Source organism: Talpa europaea, assembly GCF_964194135.1.
Source record: "Talpa europaea genome assembly, chromosome: 2".
Lineage (NCBI taxonomy): Eukaryota > Metazoa > Chordata > Mammalia > Eulipotyphla > Talpidae > Talpa > Talpa europaea.
The window spans coordinates 139,331,429-139,352,093 of NC_140068.1; the positions used below are offsets into that span (position 1 = coordinate 139,331,429).

General features: G+C 38.7%; 1 protein-coding gene and 1 long non-coding RNA gene across 2 annotated transcripts in view; both read left to right on the forward strand.

Moving 5' to 3' along the window:
- The window catches only part of PRP4K (pre-mRNA processing factor kinase PRP4K), a gene marked incomplete at its 3' end in the record, with an annotated part of 31,360 nt that extends 13,774 nt beyond the window's left edge, over positions 1-17,586 (forward strand). The window contains exons 4-15 of the mRNA XM_084227862.1: positions 1,825-1,980; positions 3,828-3,909; positions 5,079-5,289; positions 7,490-7,563; positions 8,358-8,448; positions 9,083-9,230; positions 10,252-10,389; positions 11,002-11,155; positions 14,001-14,115; positions 14,706-14,857; positions 16,346-16,432; positions 17,383-17,586. Coding sequence (XP_084083988.1) covers positions 1,825-1,980; positions 3,828-3,909; positions 5,079-5,289; positions 7,490-7,563; positions 8,358-8,448; positions 9,083-9,230; positions 10,252-10,389; positions 11,002-11,155; positions 14,001-14,115; positions 14,706-14,857; positions 16,346-16,432; positions 17,383-17,586 — 1,612 coding nt within the window. The remainder of the gene's footprint in view (positions 1-1,824; positions 1,981-3,827; positions 3,910-5,078; positions 5,290-7,489; positions 7,564-8,357; positions 8,449-9,082; positions 9,231-10,251; positions 10,390-11,001; positions 11,156-14,000; positions 14,116-14,705; positions 14,858-16,345; positions 16,433-17,382) is intronic.
- Positions 17,587-18,025: 439 nt separating this feature from the next.
- Positions 18,026-20,072, forward strand: LOC311167295. The gene is made up of 4 exons (XR_014617057.1): positions 18,026-18,124; positions 18,633-18,678; positions 19,187-19,270; positions 20,053-20,072. It is a non-coding gene; the product is annotated as an uncharacterized lncRNA (long non-coding RNA).
- The last annotated feature ends 593 nt before the right edge of the window (positions 20,073-20,665 follow it).

The window sequence follows — 20,665 nt, forward strand, 5'->3', positions numbered from 1 at the left end:
TGTTGTTTTCAGTGTTTACCCAATTGGGCCTTCTGTACTGTTCCACTGATCATTTTTTCTAACTTCTCTTTTGTATTTATCCTTTTGGTCTACTTTCTGTAGGAGATTTTCTCTTTCTTCTTTCCTTTCTGTTAATTTTTTTTTTTCTGTGCTGATTTTTTTCCAAGACCTTGTTGACTTTCTGGATTTTTTTTTTAAGTAACATTTTGCTCTTTGCTTTATGGAAATAGCAATTCTTAGGTTGAAGATGATAATGAGTGGAGTTTATTTTGTGGAGTTAATCATTAGGCACTGAAAAAGCTGGGAGACAGCCCTCTTCCATAATGACTATGTGGAACTTGTGATTAATGGGTATCCTTTTAGGTCAGTTAGGTAAGAAACTTGAGCATCAATCAATGAAAGGTGTTTTACTTTGAATTAATGGTTTTCCAGAATCCTCACATGTGCTGGAGACTGTGGACATAATCTTAAGTTCTGGTCCTTCATGTCAAGCCCCCTTATCTCCCCCTTAAGCACAGTGCCTTGTAGTACCTAGTGCCAGATTTTACAACAGCCAGAACCTCTCTGAAGTGAATCTTTATCAGATTATGAATGAGGTTGCTGGGCATTTTCCTTGAAGACTGACAGGGAAATATCCAGACTCTATAGTTGTTCCTAACAGCTTTCAACCAAGTTGTTGTGGCTTTTACCTTCTACTCCATCTTTTAGAGGACATAGCATCTCCGGTTGGTGAGACTTGTGGGTTTTGTGGCATCTGCTGATGTGTTTCTTATTGATTGCGTCTGTTTGTGTTGGACTAATGTTTATATTTGATCTACTCCTCTTGTAGTCAGTTATTACATTGCATGATTTTGTTGGCATCCTCTCCTGTCATATCTGTTCACACTCTGTCTGAGAATTTTCTTTTGAATTGTTCCTTGTACTTCCATATAGTAAAGTTTCAGAAGAAATCTGAGATAAATATGGTCAGATGTGACATTAACAGGGACCTTGCCAATCTTTTGTAAACTCCAGCTTTAATGTTTGAACTACAGTAAGTTTTTATTTAACATGAGACAAAACATTTAGGCATTTATAAAATTCTGAGGACTATGTTAAGCAAGAATTTTTGTCTCATTTGTCTTTCTCATCTCATTCATTATCAGCAGTCTTTTAAATCTTTTAAATAGTATTTTAATATACTATTTACATAAAATAATTCACCCTCTTTGGTGTTAGTTTTTAATTTTGACATACATTTACACTAACAATCAGTCATTGGTGCCCTTTACAGTCGATAAGAACAGTAGCTGTGTTTGAATTATACTAATATAAGCTCATTATCCTAGTCTTTCTGATCCTCTTTTTTTAAAAGGTTTATTTATTTATGCATGCAAGTGCTGGGGTATAGGCCAGAGGTACAGGGGGTAAGAGGATTCACCAGAGACAGAGTGGGGAGCAGAACAGGCAGATCTGCTGAAATGATGCTATGGGGAGCAGTAGATGAGACAGGAGAGGTCTGCTGTGCCATGTGGGTCACCTCCCTGGCTGGGGACCCAACTCGTGCTACAGTAGCTGCGGGATTGCTTCATAGTGCTGACGCTTAACCGTTTGCGCCACCAGGGGAGGCCCCCTCTATTTTACTTTGTAAGATTTTATTTGACCCTTTAAAAAACAAAGAAGACTTTTTTTTTTTTTTTTTTAAGAGCACTTTCAGTTTGGAGGCAAAATAGCTTCTGAAATGTACAGAGCTCCTGTATACTTCTGCCTTCAATATACCCACAGACTTTCAGATTTTAATTGCCTTTAAAGTATATATTTACATATCCTTTTCTCTTCATACAGAGACAGAGGTCGGAGGAGCCGGTCACGCTTGAGAAGACGGTCTCGATCACGGGGTGGTCGTAGGCGTAGGAGCAGAAGTAAAGTAAAGGAAGACAAATTCAAAGGAAGTCTTTCTGAAGGAATGAAAGTTGAGCAGGAATCTTCATCTGATGATAAGTAAGAATGAACCTTGCCCGTCATTTCCTTTATCCCGCTTTAGAGAGACTCTGGTTGATGTGGATATGTTTAATTTCCATCTACATGTCATAAATGAGCCAATTAATTTTTTTCCTGAATTTAAATATTTAAGCTTTTTGTGTATGTTTTAGAGGTTATATAGCAGGTAGTGGTTTTCTGGTTTTACAGGTGTCCGATTTGGCTGAAATGAATATTGGGTCATTACTCTTACCATAAGTCTTTTTTTTTTTAAAGATTTTATTTATTTATACAAGAACTGGGGGATAGGCCAGATGCGCGGGAGGGTGAGAGGATTCACCAGAGACAGAGCGGGGAACAGAAAAGGCAGACTGATGAAATGCACTGCTGAGGGGAGCAGTGGGTGCGACAGGAGAGGTCTGCTGCGCCATGTGGGATTCCCGCTGTCCGGCCGGGATCAAACCCATGCTGCAGAGGCTGCAGACAGCTTCACAGTGCGATGCTCAACTGCCTGCCCCACCAGGGAGGCCCGCCTTTCCTTCATTTTTGTTAGGAATAGCAAATACATTAGTCAACTGGGACAGGGAGGTAATTTCTGCACTACAATTAGACTTTCTCAGTTTGTGTAAGATAGTACTTTCCATTTAAGGCCATCTGGTGGCCAGTATGCCTGTTCAAAATGAAAAATACCGAAATACTAAAGTGTCTAGAAAAGGGGGGGGGGGGGACTTTTTATAATGCAAACTTATTTTGTAAAAGGAATATCTCTAAAATAATTTAGAGCAGTTGTTCTCACCTGGGCAGTGGTTTGCCTCATCAGAGACATGTTGGCAAGGTCTGAAGACACTTTGGAGAGTCATCGGGGCCATAGGCCAGGGCACTGTACAGCATGGCTCAGTGCACAGGATGACTCCCACCTTGCAGCTCTATGGTATAAAGTTTCACCACCAGTGCTGAGGTTGAGAATTGCTGGTCAGCCTTGGGCTAAGAAAGATAAGTGGCTGTGGGGGGACGAAGGGTTTTAGGCAGATCCTGATAGCTTTCAGAGTGCAGTTTGCCTATCCTCTGCAGTGAACATTGAGCAGATCATAGAGAAGGCTATGCTGGGAAGGGTCTCAGGTTGTAGAGGAGTTCTTACGGGACATGTTTGTTTAAGATTTTTTTACTTACGCATAGAACAAGGGTGCAAGCCAGAGGTGCAAGATGGTGAGAGGATTCACTAGAGACAGCAGGACAGGCGGATTTACTGAAATTCACTGCTGAGGAGAGAGACAGAAGTCTGCTGCGCCATATGTGGGTCCACTCCCTGACCGTACATCAAATTCAGACCATAGGAGTGATAATTCTGAGACTAAACCCCTAGGCCACCAGGGAGGCCCCCCTCCATGGGACATTTGGGGACAGGAGGAAAGTTTTTACAGGTTGGGGTACATTCTCTTTAGATCATGTATGCACATGTTTGCTGGGGAAAGGACCTTTAGCTTTCTGAGGGATCTGTGATCCAGAAAAGGGACTATCTCTATTCTGGCCCTCTTGTTTATAGGCACAAGGACTGAGACTAGAGCAGTGAAATAAGCTTACTAACACAAGGCAGAGCCAGTGGGGACTGGGGATCTCCCCTTTCTTCCCATTTTAGTGCCAGGAAACACATGAGGGAAAAACAGACAGAGGTTTAGTTACTTGCCAGTATGCCAAGCCAGGCAACTGAGACTGTGTAGAAGCAAGGATAAAGGGCATAAGATGTCTTAAGACTTCTGCCCAAAGTTACTGATGATCTACATTATTTAGTTAATTTTAAAATGTATAAAGTGAGAGTTTGGAATCTCTAGGCATGTTTGAAATTCATTCTCTCTGTAATGTTTTTTAAGCCTTGAAGACTTTGATGTAGAGGAAGAAGATGAAGAGGCCCTGATAGAACAGAGGAGAATACAGCGGCAGGCAATTGTTCAGGTATGAGATGTAAAATTTGCATCAGTCCTCTTAATCAGCGTTTTGATAAAATATAGTTTGAATGGTCTTGGAAAAAAGAAGAGTATATAAAACTATTTGTGATATTTGAAAAGATAATAATTTCTTCAGTTAATAAAGTTAAAATGATTGCTATTTTTGTTATACATAGGATTCTGATATAAACACCTGTGAGACAGAAATTTGAAGTTCATTTATTTTAAGTTAATGAACAAGAAATGAATATGAAATAAATATTTGAGGGATTTTGTGTAGCAAAAAGATTTTGCCTGTAACTATGAAAAAAAAGTTGATGTCTAATAAATAATGATAAATTTTATGATGTCCTGTTTAAATGGATATCTCAAAAATAATTAGAAAATTGGGGGGATAAAGGATGTTACATGCAAGTCTTGATACAGTGGTTATTTAGTAATGAGGATTATTGCCTTGGGAGAGGGCTGTTTTTTCCCCTCAGCCAGCCTGAGGAAAGCCATGGCCACTAGATCCTCTTGGGTAGCAGTCCCTGTAACGTGCCTTTTCTTGCCATCATTTGCTGCAGCAGCTCACCTAACCGTACATATCAAAGCGCAGGACAGAACTTGAATCACCAGGGTATGTAAGGCAAAATTGGACTTCCAGAGGAAACCTACTTTTCCGAGGCATTTATAAAATTGATGTTGTTAAAATGTACCTCTAAAGACATGGTTGAATCTGTTTTTGTTCTTGCCCAGGTCCACAATCCCTTATCTCCATCCTTTGGGGCCAGATGTGCTTCAGAACTCAGAAATATTTGAAATTTAGAAAGGTAATAAATATGGTGCATCTCTGTATATTTTGTAGCCCCATCCCTGGGGTCTAGGACAGCACCCATCATCAGGCAACACGTCTATTTCGGCAGTGAGGCATGCTCTGTTACACTGGGGGACAGATGCGCGCATACATAGCATCACATCTGCTGAGAGATGTGCACCAAACACAGAAGAGCTTTTTCAGCATCTTGTGGATTTTGGAATTATAAAGGGATTGTGGATCTGATTCAACCAAGGCATTGATATCTTTAAAACATTTTTAACATTTGGCCCTTCACTTTTCAGTTCAGCATCTCTTAGCAAATAATATTCAGAGAACATCAGATTTTACAAAAATAACATGTTGTATTGTTATTACAGAAATATAAGTACCTTGCTGAAGATAGCAATATGTCTGTGCCGTCTGAGCCAAGCAGCCCCCAGAGCAGTACTCGTACACGGTCACCTTCTCCAGATGACATTCTGGAAAGGGTGGCTGCTGATGTCAAAGAGTATGAACGGGAAAATGTCGATACATTTGAGGCCTCAGTAAAAGCCAAGCATAATCTAATGACCGTCGAACAGAATAATGGTATGTTAGATTTTTGTTTTGGCCATGGTCTTCTTTCAGTTTGCTCTGTAATGTAACATTCAGATTATTTTGAGATTGTTGAAAAATGAAAGGGGTTAGGAATGTTTTGTCTACTGGACATTGGAGTAATGTAATAACAAGTGCCCCAGTGAATGTTCATGCACGTGACCTGGACAACATACTTAGTCTCACATGTTCATTACCTTTTGTTTTATTTGTGGAGTTTTTTTTAAAGATTTATTTTTATTTATGCATATAAGAACTGGGGTGTAGGACAGAGGTGGGGGGGGCGGGTGAAAGGATTCACCAGAGACAAGAGTGGGGAGCAGAACAGGCAGATCTACTGAAATACACTGCTGAGGGGAGCAGTGGGCAAGAGAGGAGAGGTCTGCTGTGCCATATGAGTCAGCTCCCTGGCCAGCAATCAAAGTAGGGCTACAGTGGCTGGTGATTGCTTGATAGTGCTGAGACTTTAGCCCCTGCACTACCAGGGAGGCACTTGTTTTTCTTTTTGAAGCTCAGATAAGTTCTCTCTCACCTGAGGTGGGAAGAGAGACCTTTGAAGTTCGTTTCTAATGTCTTTGTCCCAAATCTTAATGGCATTTATTTACTTTCTGTAAAATGTCAGATAGTTTTCATAATAATTTTAGACTTTTCCTTCCTTTGTTACTGAACTCTGTTACTGTGGTCAGAGCAGCCACAGCCAGCATGGATACACGAGAATGGTGCCACCACCACCCCCACCCCCACCCCCACCCCAAAAAAAAAAGCTATGGAAACCAAAATTTGATGTTTCTTTAATCCTCACATGTCAAAAATATTCTTCACATTTTTCCTCAAACCTTTAAAAATGAGCCATACAAAACCAAGCAAGGGGCTAGGTGTTGCCCAGTCTGTAGTTCACTGAATCCTGTTCTAACACTGGCTCTTCAGACTCACTTGTGTGTCTTTCCCCAGAACAGAATAGCTGTTGGTGGGAGAAACCTTGGTTCATGTAGTGGGAAATGCCACTTAGAGATCGCAGGCCCTGTTACTTTTTTGGTGAACAAAGAAAACTAGGAAGTTCATAGATTTTTAGAAAGCTGGTGTTCATGCTGACACTGCCAAGTCGTCTTTGAGGTTATAGAGTTTTGCTAACTTTTGACTTTGTTATCTCTTTATAATGAAAAAGTTGGCTCCTGCTGACATGATTATCCGTGGGTTATTTTGAAATGTTAGCCACATAGTTACCAACATAATTATCGAGATTTAGTGTATTGAATGTAATTTGAAAGTGCAGTGTTCCTTTCTCCCTGGGATAAATTCTGAAATGTATAGCCCCAAGTCCGAGTTTAAAGTAATTTGAAAAAATTTATTGTCTTTGTGGTTAGAGCACCAGTTTGATAGGTTTATTTCCGTTTGGTTTTGACTGTTAGTTGAGTTTGGGTGTTTTTTATTAAAAAATCTCTGTCTTTGTATCTTAACCTACATACACACATCTGTATGAAAAAATTTCATTCCCTTTTACAACTGCAACATCACAATGTGACAGATGTGTCCTGGTTACTCAGTCACCGTCATTTAACGGTGGTTATTTAGATTGTGTTCACTTGAGGGCTGTTCATTGGAGCACTGATTATAGTATTTGTGCATTAATTCATTGTTTTATGCTTGCCACCGTCTTTGGGACAGTTTCCCAGCAGTGAGACTGCTGAGTCAGAACGTGAATGAGTATGCAATTTGATATTTATTGTAAAATTTCTCTTTATAAGGATCATACAAATTTCCATCCTGCAAGCATTGTCTTAAGTTCTTGCTTATCCAGGGCCTTGTTAACAGAATGTTGTTATACTTCTGAATTTTTAAACCAGTATCATGGGCGAGAAATGGTATCTCATTGTCACTTTAACTTGTGCTTCCCTTTAGTGTATGTGAGATTGCGCAAGTGCATATGCTAAAACAATTGCATTTTGCCCCTGAAATGCCTCTTCCCCAAATTTTTGCTCAGTTTCCTTGGGGTTATTATTAGACTTTGGAGAAGTATATGTAGAGATAGATCTTTGCTTATCTGCAGCGAGATATAAACCTTTTGTGAGTTGAGTATTAATGAAAAACTGATGCAAAAAGTTTTGCGTTGCTGTTAGTGGTTTTCCATTAACTTATTACTTGTTTGACTTGCTAGCTCTTCATTTTTTAAATATTAATGTTAATTTCCATTAAGGTTCATCTCAGAAGAAGCTGTTGGCACCTGATATGTTTACAGAGTCTGATGATATGTTTGCTGCATATTTTGATGTAAGTAATTTCAAGTCATTCAAAACACAACTATTAAAAAGAATGTATAACAAGCAAATATTCATGTATATATACATATAGAGAAAAGACATAAAGCAAGTGTAATGTTGGGATTTGGACCATCTAGGTAAGGGGTATCAGGAAACTACACATTTTGCAATTTTTCTCTTTAAGTCTTCCTTATTTGTCTGAATTAAGTCAAAAATTAAAATAGAAACAAAAGTTAAATACCAAATGACTTGAACATGTAGTCACTCTTGAAACATCTTTTTTCTTGCATTTACAAATATGTAAATGTAGTTATGTCATCAGAGACAAGGTGTCACCAATAATTCCCAGAAGTGGGGTTGGAAATTTTGATTCTTTAACCTTTTCTTAGTTTTATCAGTGCCTTTTCTTGGGGGTGGGGGGGAAATGAGAACATTAAAGTTGGTATGAGAGAGTGGGACAATGACTTAACTGAGAACCCATCTGTAAGTTTTGTTCCCTATAAATAGCTGTGGGAATTGGATGTGGTGGTGATGTTATTGTCATTTACAGTATTCTAGACATGTTCCTAAAAGTTTTTGAATGTACTTTCATTTTTTTCTTGAGCATTGTTGTGATACAAGAGACTTGACAAGCTGTTTCAGCTGTGCATTGTTGCATTACGTAAGTGATAGTAAGTTCGTGTAATTTGACATAAAATGTCTTTATTAAATGATAGTTGGTTTGCTCGTTTTGTCTAAAATGAAATTCTTAAATGTCTCCCCGGCAAGAGGATGACCTAGCTCATGTTGCCTCCTTAATTTCAGAGTGCTCGTCTTCGGGCTGCTGGCATTGGGAAAGATTTCAAAGAGAACCCCAACCTCAGGGATAACTGGACTGATGCAGAAGGCTATTATCGTAAGTTCACATGTTTTGCTGATTTTAGAGTTCATTGTAACATTTCTGAAAGCATGTTGCATCGAGGTGCAGCATCTAGCAGCTGCCACACTGGCTTGTAGCCTCATGAGCAGCAAAGCATCTCCGACTGAAGTGACTTAATGTGCAACGTAAATCTGCTCTGGGCTATTTTCTGTCATAAGATAATCCTTCAGAAGAAAAGGGTCCCTTGCTTGTGATGGCTAGAGCACCCGGCATACAGGAGAGATTTGTAAAATTTTTAATGCTACTTTTCTTTTCCTTTTTTTTTTTAAGATTTATTCATTTATTTATACAAGCACTGGGTACAGTCAGAAGCGAGGGAGGGTGAGAGAATTCACCAGAGCAGGGAGCAGAGCAGGCAGAAGGACCAAAGTACACTGCTGAGGGGAGCAGCGGGCGGCAGGAGAGGTCTGCGCGCCATGTGGGACCCTCCTCCTCTGCAGCTGGGGATCGAACCGGGGCTGCAGAGGCCTTGGGCAGCTTTGCAACCCAGTGCTCAACCACTGCGCCACCGGGGAGGCCTAATCCTACTTTTCAATAAGAGTATGTGTAATTATAGTTTTGTTCAGTAATTGATTGTATTTATTATGTTTTGGTTTTTTTTTTTTTTTAGGTGTGAACATAGGGGAAGTCCTGGACAAGCGTTACAATGTGTATGGCTACACCGGCCAGGGTGTGTTCAGTAATGTGGTGCGAGCCCGAGATAATGCACGAGCCAACCAGGAAGTGGCCGTAAAGATCATCAGAAACAACGAACTCATGTAAGTTCAGAGCATGTGCAGCGAGACCTTGGATAACATGAAGCCCAAGTGAACATGTTCAAATGCCATTTAAAAAAGTCTAACAATATATGTGAAGCAAGTATCGTGGATATGAAACAAGAGAAGCAGTTCTTTTTTGACATGATTTTTAATTTATAGAGATGTATTTATATGAAGTATTAGGCTGATTGTATTTAACTCCTTTCAGTACCTACTGTGTGCACTAATCAGCCTAAAGTCCTCCTGCTGCTGGTCTCATGGCCACCTTTTGCTGTGACCCTTAAACTCAAGACTAGAGGTGAGAGATGAAAGGCTCATACTGACTCTGTTACCAAGGACCTGGTGGCCACAGAAAGTGAAAACTTACTTCTTACGTAATTCTGGGAATTATTTACATCTTCTGTGTTGCCTTTCTTAGAAGTAATTGTTACACATATATTTTAATACATAATGATTATCACACTGAGCCAGTGTTAGACTCCTCATCTTATCATTGGTTTTTAAAATACTGAAAAGGGGTGTGTGGATTGATACTAAGCACTTAGACTGTCAGAGGCTTAGAATGCTTGTTTTTATTGGTGGCAATTCCTAATTTCTCTATTAGAGACATTGACTTTAAAATGTAGCTTACTGACAAGTCACAGCTCCAATTTCAAAGGACAACTAAATATTACTATTTGGTAAGACATTCATTGTTTGACTTTTACAGTAACCAAGATTTGTACACAGTATAATTCCATTGTTGTTAAAAGTAATATTTCTTTATAGCAAGACATTTTGTAATAAATGCAAGATAAATTTCACTTCAGACAAGGTGGGTCTTTCCCTCATTATTTCTGTTTTGTTCATTTGATTATTTTGGCTAAGTATGAAATGATGTAAATGACAGGGTCTTGTCATTCCTCAACAGATTTATGAGTACGTAACAAAATACATGCTCTGCATCAGACTGGGACTAGCAAATAATTTTCCTAAATACTGCATGTATTCAAAGTTGACCTGCTTTTCTTTTTCACTTTAGGCAAAAAACTGGTTTAAAGGAACTAGAATTCTTGAAAAAACTTAATGATGCTGATCCTGATGACAAATTTCATTGTTTACGACTCTTCAGACACTTTTATCACAAGCAGCACCTTTGTCTCGTATTTGAGCCTCTCAGGTACAGTGTCAAAACCTGTGAATTAAACTGACAAATTCTCTTTCTTAGCCTAATTTTAGAAAAAGCCATGACAGATTATCTGGGGTATTTTTTCCCCAGTTCAGCCTCAGTCTTTGTTTTGGTTAGAGACAAGTGTTTTTAACTGGAATTTAACTGTCACTAGTGTACAAACATAAATTCTGTGCTCCTGGACATGAATCTCATGTAACTTTCACCTCAGTGGAGGTTTCTGAAAATTATATATTAAGCCAAAATGAAAAGAAATGGGTTAGTGGAGTAGAAATTATGATTTTGATCATCAAAAGTATGGCTTGATTGTCAGGCCAACAAATGTAAACCCATTCTAAAACCAGTGCCTATCTGTATTTTGAAAATTGATGTAGGTGGAAAATTAGGTTGTGTGTACAAAGTTTCATAGGCTCTCATTTCAATGTAGAATTACTTCTCAAATGTTTGGAGGGGCAGTTCTTGAACAGAATGTTTTAATTTTAATTTGTATTTGGATCTTGATTTTACTTTATGCTTAAAAATTTTTTTACCTTTTTTATTTCACTTTGCATTTTAACCCCTAATTTTGTTTTTGGTTGTTTTTTTTTTTTTTTCTCTTAAAAGTATGAATTTACGAGAGGTGTTAAAAAAATATGGTAAAGATGTTGGTCTTCATATTAAAGCTGTAAGATCCTATAGTCAGCAGTTGTTCTTGGCATTGAAACTCCTTAAAAGATGTAACATCCTACATGCGGACATCAAGCCAGACAATATCCTGGTAAGTCAAACAGTCAGGCTGCCTTATACTCCATGTATATTCTCACTAGTAATATGATTACCTTGGAGTTCACAAATGACACCTTAGAAGAATAATTCACTGTACTAATTTCCCATTACCAATAATTTTAAGATTTACTTTTTTTGGAAATTGGGTCATGAAAATTTATAGAAAAGTATAGAGAAAGAAAAAACAGGGGCTTCCCTGGTGGCGCAAGGGGTTGAGACGCAACCTATGAAGCTATCCGCAGCCACTGAAGTATGACTTCGATCCCTAGCCAGGGAGCTACCCACATGGCACAGCAGACCTCTCCTGGCTCGCCCGCTGCTCCCCTCAATAGTGTATTTCAGTCATTCTGTCTGTTCTGTCCCCCATTCTGTTTCTGGTGAATCCTCACATCTCTGGCCAGTACCCCAGTTCTTGTATGCATAAATAAATAGATCTTTTTTAAAAAAGAAAAGAAACAGGCTGCTCTCCCAATTTTTCCTCTTTATAAATTTAGAGTACACACAAATCCTAAGAGTGCTTTAACATAATAATGTGCTTCCTCTGGTGTCTAACAAATGCTGCATGTGTTGCTGCTTGGAAATATGAAAGGAGTGTTCACACTTCTGTGAGTGTATGTAGACTAATGGAGGTAGGGACATTTAAGGGAATTATTACACTCTTGTAAGCAGATGTATGGCTTTGAGCTCAAAGGTGCCCAAGAGTCATTCATATTTCCTTATTGCTTTCAAAGCAGTGGCACCTGGGGACCCAAACAGTAAGCTCTCTTGTGGTTAGAGTGCTGTAGGGAAAGGTGTCCTTTCAGTCTTGACCTCTCCTAACTAACAGCTTCTTGTGTGATGATGAGCAGATTCACTGTGGTCAAATGTTTTTAAATTTTGGAAACGGTGTCATCAAAGTGGAGCGATTAGTGTGCACACACTTCTGCCCTGACCATGTCTCCTCTCTGTTCTGTGGCGTTGATAGCTGGGGAATATGTCAGGGAATTCCTGCCTCATCTGCCAATGACTCTTCCACACTTTATGTAAAGTTTGTGATTGACTCAGGTTTGCTAAGTGCCCCTTAACCTAGTTCTTCATTTAGATTTCCCCCTTTTTCTTTTGTAATATCTGAAAATATTTCCTTCCGACTGCCACAATAATGAGGCATTCCTTTTTGATGTTTGCTCTGACTTATATATATTGAATATCTAATATAACTTGGAGTTGGAGGAGCTGAGTTATTACAGTGAAATGGTAGGTACATTATGAATGAGTCACAGACTTAACCTGGTCAACTTTATAGTTGATTTTTCCTCAGTTTTTTCCTTGCTCTGTTGTAAACTGAATATACTGTCCCTATCAAAGAATGTATAGAATATGTACAATTCAGAGGTGCTTATACAGCAAACATCTGTGTGACCACCATGGAGATTAAAGAGTAATACATTGCCAATACCTTAGAAGCTCTTGTTTTTAAAACTTCATTTTTCTTTGAGTTAGTGCCCAGCTAGTACAGACTTTCACGTGGATTTCAGAGACCACCACACGGAGCTTCTAATGCAAAGCTTTTAGCCCGTGATTTCAGCAGCAGTGTGGTAGAAGTGCCACGTTCCCCCTGGGGGAGTAGAAGTTGTGTAGCCAAACTGACGTGCACGTGAGTGTGGGTACCCTGTGTTATGTAAGGCTTTTCAGCCAGCCCAAGATTTCCACTGGTAGAGCCTGATTTTAAATGGTCCTGGGGTTTTCTCTGGGTAGCAAAACTGCATTCTTAAGTAGCTGAATGCAGTTCATTCTTTAAAACGCTTTTAAAATCCTTTGCTATTTGAAGATGCCTGTTTTCCTCATTCCCCCAGATGAAGAGAATGGTTATGGATGTGGCAGTTAAAAATTATCATTTCTATAATTGGTTTTAATTCTGTGACACCAGCTGTACGACCCAGTCTTTAATACTGATGAAACTTTATGAAGTCCCAGTAGAGAGCACCTAGGACTATTTATTTAAAGTGTTATGTTTCTTTGGGGTGGGAACGGTAGGCCAAGTTCAAGTCCCAACTCGGAATTTGTGTGTGTCTCTTTTAAAGGGGGGAAGGGACTCTGGATTGTGAATTATCTTCACTTGTTAATCCTGCACATGCTTCTGACTCATGAGTGCCAGCAGTCTTGGGAGCACCTCCAGCCTTTCTCAGCAGATGTCACTGTTACTGTGTATGTTGAAGTATTTACAAAGGAAAAAAGAAACCAATGACTAATACGGAGTTCATGTTTATCAGTTTTGCCAAATGTATTTAACATTTTCTTGACTAATACCTTCTTTGTATTTAAGGAATTTAATGTTCTTAGAATTGAAGTGATTGCTAAAGCTGGGATAGTCTAGCAGCTTCGGATGAAGAATTTTTTTTTCTCTTTTTATAAAAATTGAATGGTCCTACTTTCACTGCCGTCGTAGTTTTCTGGCAACTGAAAGTTAGCTTAAGTCAGTCAAAAGTTAATCTAAGTCTGATCCCTTATTAATGAATGTTCATGTTCCTCTAAAGTATAACTTCACGTTCTGGGGGACTTCTAGGAGATACTTTGCTTCAATGAGATTTTTCTGTCCCACCCCTTTTTAATTGCTGTTGGCTAAAATTGACTTTACTTGGTATTATCCCATATTTCCTCACTGATTAGTGTTGTCTTACTAATTACAAACAAATATTTGGTAGTTTTTAATTTTCCATAAGAAATTGAATTATAAAGAGAAAAGGGATTTTTTAAATGAACAACTTTGTTCTCAAAGATTGAAAATAACTTCTCAGTCAGTTTTTGTTTGTCTTCATTTGGTTGGCATGAATTAAACTTCTGTGATAAATGTTTTGCAGGTTAATGAATCAAAAACTATTTTAAAGCTCTGCGATTTTGGGTCGGCTTCACATGTGGCGGATAATGACATAACACCTTATCTTGTCAGTAGATTTTACCGTGCTCCTGAGATCAGTAAGTTTCTTCAGATGTTCTTTGACCTGGGCCATCACGTGCGATGGGAACAGCACACGGATGTCAGTACTGTTTCCGTCGCACCTCAGCAGCTGCGTGAGGTCATTCATGAGGAAGGAACCATAGCAAGTTCATCCTCCTCAGGTGGAATGACGGTAGTTGTGGCAGGAGTCTTGTTCGTGTCTGGCAAGAGTAGCAAAGCAATTGTGGAAAATCCTCGACTTTAGAAGACTGCTCTTGATTACCAAAGGTCTGATAATCAAATTTATGAATAGTGTGGAACCTTTGTCTCTTCTCATCCTGTTGCCTTGGTTGAGGCCGATTAGCCTCAGCCAGACCCTCCACCAGATGTGAAATGAAAAGAGAAGAAATACACATTGCCCTTCTTAACTTGTCCCCGAGTCCGTCATTTTTTTAAAGGCTTTTAAGTTTAAGAGTCTCTAAGCATTGGTGGGAAAGAACATGAAGCTAATGCAAAGTGAGGTATTGGGATTGTGGTTTTATGTATGTGCTAAATTAATCTCCCATTAATGGAAATAAATGGTAGTCTTTATCATCATCACATATTAAAGCTTCCATTTTGTCTTCAGTTATAGGTAAAAGCTATGATTATGGTATAGATATGTGGTCTGTAGGTTGTACCTTATATGAACTCTATACTGGAAAAATTTTATTTCCTGGCAAAACCAATAACCATATGTTGAAGCTCGCCATGGATCTCAAAGGAAAGATGCCAAATAAGGTAAGACATCACTTTGAACTAGCATTTTCAAGGTCTTGGTGATGATTTCCTATAAAATCACTGGATTGCTGACCTTGTCCCTGGTTGCTATTGCACCGTTAGAGACAGACAGGTCCATGGCTGCTGTGCTGTTCTCTCGTTTCTGGTGGATAAGTGAGTGATTTTACTCAGTCAAGGACGGTCAAACGAGAATAAGAGATCCTTGTCCATTTCCCCTCTAAAGTTTGCTTTTTCAGGCCCTTAAATTTAGTAGAAGGGAGGGGACCTATGGTTTATGGCAAAATTGGAATGGGGGAGGATTTTGAGACTTTGTGAGCGTGCTTTTGTTAAGCACACATACATATGGCTCTCTTCTCTCTGCTCGCCTTGTTCCGGTGTTGTCCTTCAGGGATGGGCAGAACAGCAGCAGTGTGCCTAGAGGCACGCTCTTGTTGGTCACGTCACCAAGCCTGCTTGAGAGCTGGAATGAAAGGATATGAGTCACATTGGTTAGGTGTGAGAAAGGGGTCAGTGGCCAGAACAAATGAGTGAATCCTAGAAGAAGAGGGAAGGTGGCAACAATCAGTTTATTTAAGATTGGAAGTTACTTGGGAAAGGGTAGTACCAAGAAAATTCACCAAAAATATTATCTTTGTAACATAAAACTCACCTATTATGCTTCAGCCATTGTAATTCTTTCTGATGAACGTGAAGCAAGACTTGTTAGGCATTTATAAGATATGCCTGACCTACCGTATCTTAAGCTTTTTACAATTCCAGCTTATTTCCTGAATTTCTAAGAGGTTTATCAGTTGTTCTACCTGTGGGTCAGAAACTGTTGTGATTTTTTGGTACTGCAAACCCTGGTACGTTGGACTTGTTTTGAATAAGTTGCACCAAAATTAGCTGTGTTGACAAGCAGTTCCTCAAAGAAAAACACTTAGATATCACATTGAGGGGGAAAAAAATAAACACTGACCAACATTGCACCAAATGACGTTATTCAAGGGTCTGCTTTTGTTAGACATTTCGAAGAACCTGTTGACAACATTCAAGAAGTTGGATTTTTTTTTGTTTGTTTGTTTGTTTGTTTTGTGAAGTCCGACCTGTATCATTAGGGATGTTGGACCGTAATTAGGGATATTGAAACATAATTTGTAAAATGTCATTCGTTTGTTTTCTTAAGTGCCAAGAGAAAAAAGACCCCATTTTTGCAATACTTATTCTTAAGAACAAGTGGTGTTTAAGTCTGCTTAATTTCCCAATTTGAGTAGTGACAGCACAGCTTGATAAGTGGCTTTGGCATTAACTTACAAGTGGTTTATGTCATTGCCTGGAAAAATGCAGTTTTAGTTTATAGCATTTGTATTAGCTTGTCCAAAGAAGTCTCTGAAAAGCAAGGAATCAGAACATTTCAAATGAAAAAGCCCGAGAAACTGATACTTGAATGGTTTGTTATGTATTAAATTGTTAGTAAGCTAAACTGTTTGTGTTTGTTTTGGGTACCAGATGATTCGGAAAGGTGTATTCAAAGACCAGCATTTTGATCAAAATCTCAATTTCATGTACATAGAAGTTGATAAAGTAACAGAGAGGGTAAGTCTCCTTTAAGCACGCTATGTTACTGTGGCTGATTGAGTTCCGGGTGGTACTGGAAGCTCTGAGGGTTTTAAAACTCTATAATTTGTTTTTGCTGTTGGCCACTTCCTCAATAAAACATGAAAAAGTCAGTGAGATTATTAGAAGTTTGTCCAGTGCCATAAATTGTTTTTTAATGTAGGTCATGTTTAGGCCCTCTTCGTCTCTCCTTAAGCTCACTTTCTTAGTCTGGGTCCAGGCCAGTCTGGGTCCTGGCCAGAGTGATATTTTTAAAATTAAATTGATCATGTTACTGTCCCTGGTTAAAAACTCCTTGTCTCCCTATTACCTGAGAAAACTTATATAAGTCTATGCTAAGAACTCTGTCATTGTCCATGCTTCACCTGGCCCCGTGAGCCCTGCCTTCCCATACTTGGCAGCCAGCTTAGGGCTTTGTTAGACTAACCCTGTGCCTTTGCTCAGTGCCCAACCTGAGCTTATTTGCTTCTGTACTTCCTCATCCCCTAAAAAATGTACTCACCTTCAAACCTCTGCTGAAATCGGTGTTCTGGAAGTGCCTTTCTACAACCTCCGTTATATTGTGTGTGCCTGGCAGAGCCCCAGGTGACACTTCATGGCATCGGCTCATCCATGTCTTTGTCACCTCTGCAGGATAGGGGGTGACACTGCAAAAAGCAGGTGCACTGTTAATTTTTTAATTGCTTAACAGTGTTTTTGAATTGTCAACTCCTTTCTGTTGTCATTTTGAAGTTGTAACAAAATTAAATTGCAGTGATTTTTAGGAATGCTATCTTAGCTAACTTGGGGTTGACCTTTTTCAATTTTTGACTGCTGCTTAAGATGATATACTAATATTAAAATTTTTTGATAGACAGAACACAGTCTGATTTTGGTTACATATGTCTAGTAACTTATTTAGAGATATGCAATTTTAAAATCATTTTTAGGAGAAGGTTACTGTCATGAGCACCATTAATCCAACTAAGGACCTGCTGGCTGACTTGATTGGGTGCCAGCGACTTCCTGAAGACCAGCGCAAAAAAGTACACCAGCTAAAGGACTTGTTGGACCAGATCCTGATGTTGGACCCAGCTAAACGGATTAGCATCAACCAGGCCCTTCAGCATGCCTTCATCCAGGAAAAAATTTAAACGAGATGAAGAAGCTCCAAGGGTTTGAGTAATTAGATACAAAGACTGAAGAAATTTCACAGCAGTTTATTAATGTATATAAACTTATAAATATTTCTCCAGCAAATTTGAGAAAGCATGATATATTTGAATTAACGTCAAGGGTCATATTTCTTTTAGAAATGTTAGTTAATCTGTTTTGTGTCTTATGTGAAGTTTTACTGTAGAATTGTTTTAATTGCCAAGACTGCACAAAATTACAGTGCTAATGTATATGGTTGCAGTTCACATAAAAGACAAAAGCACCTGTTCTGAAACGAGTAGTAATACTGGGCGGTTGATTTATTCTTAGCAGACTTGGCTTCATTTTGGTCTTCACAGAAAATGGCCAGCATAAATGCTGTTTATATTCACGTTTTCCTAGGTGTGTGTGTGCAGGCCACAGCAGCATGCCCTTGGTGTAGTCAGTGCCGAAAGGGGTCTGTTCCTTCTTGAGCCTGCCTGCAGGGATGGTCTCCTCTTTTAAAGCAGGTTGTGTACAACATTCAGTACACTGAAGGTAAGCTAACCCATCAACATCACTGGTGTTTTAAGATGTTATTTTATTGGAACAATTGACAAATGAGGGATATTAGCTTTGTGGCAGAATTCCCTGCATGTGTGATAATTGATCTTGTTTTATTTTTGGCATTGCAACTGTGGCATAGTTACAATTTCTGTTCTGTTCATCACATTTAAAATTGGACGAGTATGCGCTTGATGGATAGAGCGCCTTCAGTGTACTGTTTCTTACTAACTTTAATTTTTTTTAAATCAACTTGCTATAGACTTTATATACATTTTGTTAAATACAGTTCCTTAGTAATAGAAACTGCGTAGTTTTCATTTACTGATGACAAATGTTGAGGCCTAATTCTGAGAGTCCTCATATTTAAAAGTTAGATAGACAACATAATGAAATTTTTAACTATTTGTATGTCATTTTGAAAGTGTAATGCTTTATGGTAAAAGTGTTTTCATTTGTTCATTGTTTTCATTATTTGTGATCATGTTGTCTTTCAATACAGGCGTAACCCTTCTACTCTTGAACAAAGCAGCTGCTTTTTAAAAGCGGTAATTGCTTCTTTACCTTTTATTTCTTTTGTAAATGAAGCTTTTCTTTAAGAATGTGACTTTAAAGTGTTGTCTATTGCATAAAACAGTTGACACTCACTTATTGTAAAGTGAAGATTGTTCTACTGCATGTGAAGTGGGCCATGCAGATCCTGTATGTTCTAAGTATGCATCGCTAGATAATAAAGTCTTTTGTGAACCAGGCATTTGTAGCCATTTTTAAAAGTTTTTGTCTTCAGTGCTGGTAAGTCAGGTAAACCATAAATAGTTAAAAGCAACTTTTCATTTCTCCCTTTAAGTCTTTAAATTTTTGTTAGAAGATGTAAACCTAGCCCAAAGTTTTATCATGTTAATAATGATTAGGATCCTAATTGCTTCATCCACAAACCCTGCAAGTATTGTCAGCGTTCAGTGTAGTGAGGTAATTCCTGTAGGTTACGGGGTGTGATTCAGGATTTAACTAATGTTTTTGCTATTTTCTCACTTTTCCTTTTGATGGTGCGGAAAGAGAAAAGGAAAGCGGGCACAGGCCATGCGACGCCTTCTCCCAGGGTCTGATTTGCTGAGACACCAGCTTCACCTTCTTAACAAGGTTATTTCTGACAGCATGTGTAGATAAACGTTTAGCAACGATTTAAAGCAAAGTCATGTAAATCCGCTCGGTTTTACCACACAAAGGAATTCGTATTTTTAACATGGTAGAAGCGATTTTTCGGAAATGTATGTGATCTTTTCTGTTTGGGCGCTACGATTAATGCTTGTCTCCCTGAGCAATGTGGAAAATACTCAGATTTTAGGGGGTTAAATAATATTTTTTAAATGGTAAATGGGATTTTTTTATTTACCCAGGCACCTAATTACAACAAACATGCACATTTTGGTGCACTCAAGAATGGAAAATCAGAATAGCAGCATTCTTCTGGTGGGGTTTGCTCCATTTAAAGACATGAACTACAGCCAGGAAGGTGATAGATGATATAATAAGCCAACTTTGAGTCTCCACCCCGTCTCTTCATGATTTAGACTTACTAAAATAAGCCAAGGTGGTTTTCATCTTCAGGTAGAGTGAAGTGAAGCCTTTTAAAACAAGGCCTCACGCATGCACCTTCTCTGCCTTAATGAAATGGGTAGTGACTTTCCCACCATTATGTACTTTATTTGGGTGATAGTATGCTGCATATTCATGTCTTTTGTAGTGCTTTTCACTCAAAGTAGTTAATGTTTTGATGCCTCTGGTGATTTTCATAGTTTCATTGAATAGAATGATTTAATTAAGATAACTTCCACTAGAAAACAGTTCATCTTATGCCTTCAGAGCTTTTATATATTCTTTTAAAAAACAAAGTTGCTTGTTACTTGTTCTTTGTGTTTTAGGTGCAGCTCAGTGGAAGATGATGACAACCAGAAGACATGAGCTAAGGTTTCTGTCCTATAAAAGATTAAAAAAAAAAAGAATCTTCCATTTTTGTCTAATTTTTTGGTTTTCAGCATTATGATTTGGGTTTCATTAATGTTTGATTTAGAATAGCTGTGCTCTTGTGGTGTCATCTGTAAAGTGCTTGTTTATCATGTTTCCTGCCCGCCCTCCTCTCTTCCCTGAGGTAGTATAGTGGTCAGGGCCCATGGTGCCAAGGTGCTGGCTGGGAGCTCCTGCCCACAGGTTCGTCACAGTGGGTGGCTAAGATTTACTAGAAGAGCAGTGACCCCCGAAAGGTGAGCTCAGCTTTAGGCATCATATCGCTTACATATGCAGAGGAACCCTATAAGAATTTTAAGTTCATTCATGATTCAGTTTCTTTAATACCCTGTTTTCCAGTTTACCCTTCAGTAACTTCTAATCAATGCTCTCGTCATGATTTTCAAAGACTATTCTGAGCCAGTGTCAGTTTTGCTTCTCAAGGGAAATGAGATGATCTCTTGTAGGTTATCACTCATGTGACATAATCTTTATATACATTAAGTTTGTGATTTTGCTAAGACAAATTTG